The sequence below is a fragment of the Trachypithecus francoisi genome, unplaced genomic scaffold (genome assembly GCF_009764315.1).
Source record: "Trachypithecus francoisi isolate TF-2019V2 unplaced genomic scaffold, Tfra_2.0 Lachesis_group7, whole genome shotgun sequence".
NCBI classification, from domain to species: domain Eukaryota; kingdom Metazoa; phylum Chordata; class Mammalia; order Primates; family Cercopithecidae; genus Trachypithecus; species Trachypithecus francoisi.
Window position 1 is genome coordinate 71637403 of NW_022681472.1, and position 8002 is coordinate 71645404.

Sequence of the window (8002 nt, forward strand, 5' to 3'; positions counted from 1 at the left end):
AGAAATTCCTTATTAGATCAAAAAGAGGCAGAATATGTTCTTTGATAAAGGACATACAAGTAATATTGTCACATGATTATCTGGAGTTGGTGCATTAGTCTGTTCTCCCACTGCTATAAAGAAATACCGGAGACTGGGTAATTTAAAAGAAAAGAGTTTTAATTGGCTGATGGTTCTGCATGCTATACAGAAAGCATGGCAGCCTCTGCTTCTGGAGAGGCCTCAGGGAGCTTTTACTGATAGTGGAAGGCAAAGTGAGAGCAGGTGTCTTACATGGCAGGAGCAGGAGTGAGAGAGAGAGAGGGGAGGTGCCGCATACTTTAAACAACCAGATCTTTTAAGAACTATAAAGTACCAGGTGGGCACGGGGCTAAACCATTCATGAGAACTCTACCTCCATGATCTAATCACCTCCCACCAGGCCTCACCTCCAACACTGGGGATTATAATTCCACTGGAATTTGGTGATAACGCAGATCCAAACCTTATCAGCTGGGAATTAAACACACACACTTTGGGCTAAGGGGAATTCTGATTTTTCATTTTAATCCCTTCATAAACGTGGACATGGCAGACAGGAGTCAAACGCAGAAAGGAGCATGGAGACCCAGACTTCCAGGTGTGCCTTACTGAAGTTGTAGAAAGTCCATTCTAACTGGCAAACAGGGCCAAGCTTCTCCCCCTTGACTGCGGGCAATACCTGGAGAAAGGCGAGCGGTCTAATTAAGCCTTTGCATCCCCCAAACTTGGCAAAGTGCCTGGCAGAGAGTAGTAAGAAAAAAAATTGTTTTTAAGGAATGAAGTATTAGGAGATCAAGGCAACTAAGAAGGTTTTGGGTTGAAATATTCTACCTTTGGTCACAAATCTTCCACCTGTACCGCCACTTCCACTTACGTAGACTGACTGCTCAGTTCCCAAGCCTTCTCCTTAGAAAGACTTCCTTTCAACGCAAGCAGCAGAAAAAAGCGACCCAGCTGAAACTTCTGGAGTTATGGGAACCGCCTCCTTCCTCTGTCGCTAATGGAGGACTAAGATGTGACTGGGAGCAAAGGAGCGTCTCTGAATGGCGGGCCAGTTGCAGCGTCCCACTTGGCAAGAGTTCTTGAATTACCTCTGCCCCCGCCCTGACCAGCCCTAAACATCAAACTAGGAAACTCATCTTTCGGCAGCAGAGCTGAAGGAGTGACCAGGCGTCTCCGTGATGGGCCCCGGGGACTTCCGCCGCTTCAGAGAGAGAATTTCCCAGGGTCTCCAGGGACTCCCAGGTAGAGCAGAGCTTTGGTTCCCACCTCGTCCCGCGTGCGGCTTCCCCGGGGACGGCAGGAGCACGGACGTCCAGGAGGAGGCCCTCGCCGCCAACCCGCTGCTGGAGGACCTCAGACGACGGCTGACTCGCGCCTTCCAGTGGGCGGTGCAGCGGGGGACCTCGAGGCGCGCGCGGGAGGCGGCGGCAGCGGCGGCAGCGGCGGCGGCACGGGAGGAGCAGAGCTGGGCGCGCGTCGAGGCCACCCTGGCCGGGCTGCGGGCGGAGCTGGTGAGAGCGCGGGCTGGGCAGACGGCTGCCAGGGCTCCCTCTCCCGGGACCTCTCCTCGGGTTCCAGAGCAGCTGGCCGCGTAGTCCACCTGAGACCTTGGGGAGAGCCACGGGAGCTGCTCCCAGAGAGGGAGCCCTGGCCACTGCGGCTGTTCTTCCCGGGGAGGCCAGCTCAGGTCTGGACAATGCGTTGACGCCCCCGCCTCTCCGGCATCGTTGGGAAGGAAAGGGGCCCTACAGGACCCGTGGTGGTGGTGTTGGGGCGGGTGTGCCTGGTCTACCAGTGACATACCCAAGATGTCTCCTCCCCAACCTGTTTCTATAGTTTTCTGCCCTGTAGGGAACTGTGACTATGTGTAAGTATGGCTCATGGAGGAGGAAACTTCCATGAAATAAACTCTTTTGGGACTGATGGAGTGTGTCCATCAGTAACTCTTTCTTTATACCCGCAAGTTTTATTATCTTTCCCGTGGGTAATAATTCAGAAAACTGGAAATGATAAGGCATTTTGTAAAATTGCCCAGTTTTGAACATTACACAGGTTATGTCCGAACATTAAACAGGAGGGTGTATAGGTAAATATTTTAGCTGATGTTTTTTTAAATTAAAAAAACTGGAAATTAGTCACGATTTGAAAAGGACACAATGAATAGGAGCAATTCAAACTTTAAAATGGTGCTGCCTAGGAAAGTGTGCAGTGGAGACTTGACTTGGAAAATTCTTCTCTTTTGCACTGATTACTAATACACTAATACAATTAACCACTACTTTAGAACTGATCCAACCATCAGTAAATTGTATTAAGAATGTTATCGCATTTCTGAGTTTAAGAAGAACAGTATTAGGCCGGTGCTGTGGCTCACGCCTGTAATCCCAGCTCTTTGGGAGGCCAAGGCAAGGGAACACCTGAGGCCAAGAGTTCGAGACCAGCCTGGACAACATGGTGAAGCCCCGTCTCTACTAAAAATACAAAAATTAGCTGGGCATGGGGGCTGGCGCCTATAATCCCAGCTACTCGGAAGGCTGAGGCAGGAGAATCACTTGAACTGGGGAGGGAGAGGCTGCAGTGGGCCGAGATTGTGCCATTGCATGCCAGTCTGGGCGACATGAGCGAGATGTCTAAAAAAAAAAAAAGACAATATCCTAAATTCCTTGTCAGATTCAGATTGTTAACATGGGTTAAATTAGATTTACTACCAGATTTATTATCTGATCCAACAATGTCGAAGAAACACCTGGTTTTCACCCCGAGTCTAAGCGGTGAGTCTGAGCAGCAGGGCAGCCGGAGCCACCTCATTCGGCCCCTAGAGGCCTGTGCTATGGGCCAGGATGCTAAACTGGAAGGCTGAAACCTGGCGCAGCCATCTCTGCATTGTAGTCTTGGGATCTGCCAGTATCCCTCCCTGAGCCTCAGGGGACTCACATTTAAATCAGATGAGGAGATTACACTGAATAAGCCCTGAGACAGCTTTCAACCTTAACATTCTAGTAAGTTGTTAGGAGCTTTAGACAAGTAATATGTTGGGGGTGGCAATAAAATCTGGCGAGATTGGGGCATTCAGGGTGGTATGGCTGTAGACCGCTGGTGGCAATAAAATCTAAACAGATGAGGGCTCAAATACCAACATTACCATTTACAGGTTCTGCAAACACTTGCTGGCCCTACAACTTTGGGATTGGTACTTAGCCAGTTTGAGTTTGTTTACCCATCTGTAAAATGGAATTTATAATCTCATAGGATTCCAGAGCTTATGTGAGATAATATTCTATGAAATGCTTAGACCATGGGTATTGTTTAGTGGCTATTATTGTAATGATTACTATAGACCTTGGACTCTTTACCAAAAAAGAACAGATACATTCCTATCAAGAAATCAGGAGTTTTTCCGGGAGGGAACCAGCGAAGTTTACACATACACAAATAATGTGTCCTTGGGTTACAGACGATGGTCAACATCTTGGTCAATCATTTTATCCTGGTCATAAGGAAGAGGCACACGAGTGTGGATACTGTACCTTAATATCATCACCACTAGAAGACTTAGTTTTCAATTTTTGGTTATTAACTGGATTTTTACAGGAACTGACATACATTCCTATACAAATGTACATGTATCATGTATTAGGATGGTATTTGTAAGGAACAATGATGAACAAATTTAATTTAGAGTTGCGCTGCTATTTATACTATTTTTTGTTGTTTGGGTTTTCTTAGTGAGAATCATTGATTTCTAGGGTCTGTGAATGGATTTCAGGGGTTCTATATACCTAAAATTGTATACAAATTTTTTTTTTTTTTTTTTTTTGAGATGGAGTCTCACTCTGTTGCCCAGGCTGGAGTGCAGTGGCCGGATCTCAGCTCACTACAAGCTCCGCCTCCCGGGTTCACGCCATTCTCCTGCCTCAGCCTCCCGAGTAGCTGGGACTACAGGCGCCCGCCACCTCGCCCGGCTAGTTTTTTTGTATTTTTTAGTAGAGACGGGGTTTCACCGTGTTAGCCAGGATGGTCTCGATCTCCTGACCTCGTGATCTGCCCGTCTCGGCCTCCCAAAGTGCTGGGATTACAGGCTTGAGACACCGCGCCCGGCCGTATACAAAATTTTTGATATGCATATAGTTTTTCCTCAGAGAGGGCTCATAACTTTCATCAGATTCTCAGAGATCCATGATGAAAGAAAAGTTAAAGAACCATTGATGTCTGAATTTCGTAAGTGTGAATTATACATAGTTTATTTAGATGGTAAGTCATTACCAGTAATTTTTCTTCTTGATTCTTGCATGAAAGTACAGGATGGATATTCATCAGTTAATTAATTCACTCACTTTTATAACAAACACACAGAGAACCTACTAGGTTGTGTGCCCAGGCAGTGCACTCTTAGTTGGGGATACAATTATGAATAAGATACAGCCTCTACCCTCAGAATCATCAGTCTGGTCTGGTCAGCGTGTTCTGAGAGACACTTGTACAGAGTGCTGTGGATGCACAGATAAGGGGCAATTACATCTGCCCATGCAATCAGGGAAGGCTTCTCAGAAGAGTTGGTGTCTGACTGGGTTCAGCAGAGAGAGGTGGCAAAGGGCATCTTAAACAGAAATGGGGACAGAAAGAGGTGTGCTTCAGCTCAGCGTTTGTTTAGGGACTGGCGAGATTTCTGACCAGCTGCAGTGGGAGCTCATTGGAAAGAGGGCCAGGAAAGGAAGCTCAAGAGTAGAGCAGGATGATGGAGCATCTGGGCTACCCTAGAGAGCTGAAGCTTTCTGCAGGCAAGGTGCAGGGGTTTTTTGGTGGTGACTGTATACTGTTACTGCTTGTTTGCTGGATATTCACTTATTTTATTCTTTGCTAATTCTTGCTGTCAGAAAAATGATTCTAGGTGCTGCAGAATGGAGAATAATGTCTCAGAGAAAAACTGAAAGATAGTTTTATCCAGTAGCTTTATTTTGCAAATTAGGTGACCATGAATATTTACTTTTTACCAACACACTGTCCTGGTTCATCCAGGGGTGGTTTCTATTGACAAGCTGATGAAGCTTTTTTAGCAGAGAGAACAAATTCCTCAAGAACTGCATTAAACAAGCCCTAGCTGAAGAAATTTGCAAGTAGTTGATCATTAGTTTTCAGTTATAATACAAAGATTACGTTGGACTAAGCTTTGCTGGACTGTCCCCGGGGTAACATGCTCGAGAGATCTTTTTTCAAACACACGAGGACCTTCATAAACTCCCACTGGAGGATGGTATAAATCAGCCTTGATATCTAACAGATTTCACTCCAGAGTGAAAAATGTTAGATTATATAAGTACACATAACTATACATGTGCCTCTAAGGTGTCATTAAATGCTTTTGCTCAGCAGGTAGACCATTTAAAATCCTGAAAACTTGAAATGGTAAGTAATCAAGTAAACAGGCACAGATTCTGAATACTCAGGTGGCTGTAGGCGGTTATCCTGTGGCTCAGAAGGCACATAAAGAGAAATGATTTCATTGTGGATCACATGCTATTGCTTGAAAATAGCCTTCGGTACATAGGTATTTTTCATATGGACAGCTTTGTGCATCAGCTGTTTTTGTTTTCATTTCAAGGCCATTTCAAAAGCTAGTTATATATCTGGATTTTACCTTGTCATATAGAAAGTCAGTTTTATAGCCAGACCAAACAGAACTGGAGAATAAGATGAGAAATACATCTTTCTTGATATCTTAATTTCTTTTCCTACAAACTTATTTCTTCTGTGTAGTCAGAGAGTGGTTTCATTTGATCTGTATCTCAGGCTAATAAAAATGTTTATTTTTTTCTAACTTTTAGGTGGAAATGCATTTCCAAAACCACCAGCTGGCTAGAACTTTACTGGACCTAAACATGAAAGTGCAGCAATTGAAAAAGGAGTATGAACTGGAAATTACATCAGACTCTCAAAGCCCAAAAGATGATGCTGCGAATCTGGAATAAAGAAATGCACACAAGAAGCTCTTGATCCTAAAACTAACACAACGCTGAAACAATTCTGATGCACACATTATGCTTTGCATAAGTTTTGAGGGGCAATTTACAGACCCAAAACTTAGATGACAGGGGAAGGTGACAGAAAAACATCTAAGAGAGGGGAGACAAAAATGATGTATTATCAAGTTTTAAAGTTATTTGTTGTTTTGACTGGGACATAGAAGTAAAATATAACTATAAATCTCTCTCTCTCAAAGAATGCTTTAATGCCAACTTTCGGTATTCCACCTTGTGTCACCTGACCTTTCTGGCATTGCCTGAGCTTTCAGAGTTCATGCTTGTTTTGCTTTACTTGATTATTCTCGGTTTGTCTGTCCAGCGGCCTGCCCTGCTTTTTGTGGATAATTATTTCTACTTGGATTCTAATCATGCTGTTTAGGTGGTCTGTGACTAAGGGTACTCCACCTTCCTGGCTATAGTCATGCAGCTCAAGGCAGGCCGATGGGTTTGTCCTTAGGATTTTTTGAATGGGCACTAAAAGAGTAGATGAGTATTTCTGCCAGTGGAAGCCGTGGATCAGGGGCTTAGAAGCTGCTGGTGGTCACCATCTGAGAAAGTCCACACCCTAATGGAGGTGACTGAAATGGAACCACTAAAAGCACAAAAGGGGAAGGGGGGAGGGTGCTTCGCTTCCTTGTTCCTGGGGTCAAGTTGTATAAGACTCCAGGCCTTGCTTTTGTTTATGTACATGAAATATTCTGATATCCTTTTCATAAAATCTCTTTTTGCCTAAGTAAATGCAAGCTGGAGTTTCATGACTTGTATCTAGTGTTCATAACTAACACAGTTGTTCAGTTTGAGAAGTTAAAATGGTTCTTACTATTGAGTTGGACTATCTAACTGTACCCGAAAAGTGCTGTCTTTTTAATGCAAACAATAAAGTTAATAAAAAAAGTTGCAGATCTAAGTGATATTTATAATGGTTATTGTCTGCAAAACACAAATTTATAACAAGCTATGTAATTTTAATATTTAATAAACTATAAAAATCAGTTCTTGAAGACAAAGGAGAACAGAAGAGACACGATCTTTCTCTTTTTAAAATAAATGCAAGAGCCAGCATCGTGGATCATGCTTGTAATTCCAGCAGTTTGGGAGGCTGAGGTGGGCAGATTGCTTGAGCTCAGGAGTTCAACAACAGCCTGGCCAACATGGCAAAACCCCGTCTCTACTAAAAATACAAAAATTAGCAGGGTGTGGTGATGCTCACCTGTAGTACCAGCTACTCAGGAGGCTGAGGCATAAGAATCCCTTGAACCTGGGAGGTGGGGGTTGCAGTGAGCCGAGATCGTGCCCTTGCATTCCAGCCTGGGTGACAGAGGGAGACTTGGCCTCAAAAAAAAAAAAAAATAATAATAATAATAAAAGAAACACAAGTTGTTTTATGTGAGGATCTGAGAATTATCTGGACTAAGTTTAGTTTGTCCTTAACTTTCTTTTCCCACAATAAGTAAAGTATTCTAGCCCTTTGGTACTTAATTGCCCTCTGTATAAATGAGGAATTCCCGAGTTCAGCATTGGCAGATGACCAGTCACCAGCATCTTGGTATCTGACCATCGCGTTCCTTCAGACGTTTTGCATATGAGCTCTTGGCCTATAAATATACGACTACAATATTAAATTTCATTTATAAACTAGATTTCCTGTTTATTTCTTCCTTTGAATTTTATAGAAATTTTTAAGAAAGGGTTGGCACAGTTCCTTGTGATGTTTTTTTGAAAAAGCTTCTACTTAACCTTTGGGACAATCATTCTCAAGTGCGTTTTAAGGATGAACATTTATAAATCGTTGTAATTTTGTGTTTAAAAAATACTCAAGGTGATTCATTATATGAGTTCAATTCCTTACAGAATACAGACTGCTGGCGTTGGTTAATATTAATGTCATTTGAGTATACTGATAACTTATTGGGGATCAAAAGAAAGAAAATTTAAAAGAGAAAGTATAAAAATTGATG

At 43.4% G+C, this 8002-nt stretch overlaps 1 protein-coding gene across 1 annotated transcript; it reads left to right on the plus strand.

Annotated features, from left to right (window-relative positions):
- The first annotated feature begins 385 nt into the window (after nucleotides 1-385).
- AARD (alanine and arginine rich domain containing protein) lies at nucleotides 386-6946 on the plus strand. Its single transcript, XM_033203173.1, has 2 exons — nucleotides 386-1535; nucleotides 5847-6946. Exons 1-2 carry the CDS (start codon nucleotides 1203-1205, stop codon nucleotides 5988-5990), a joined length of 477 nt encoding a protein of 158 aa, XP_033059064.1. The 5' UTR covers nucleotides 386-1202; the 3' UTR covers nucleotides 5991-6946.
- The last annotated feature ends 1056 nt before the right edge of the window (nucleotides 6947-8002 follow it).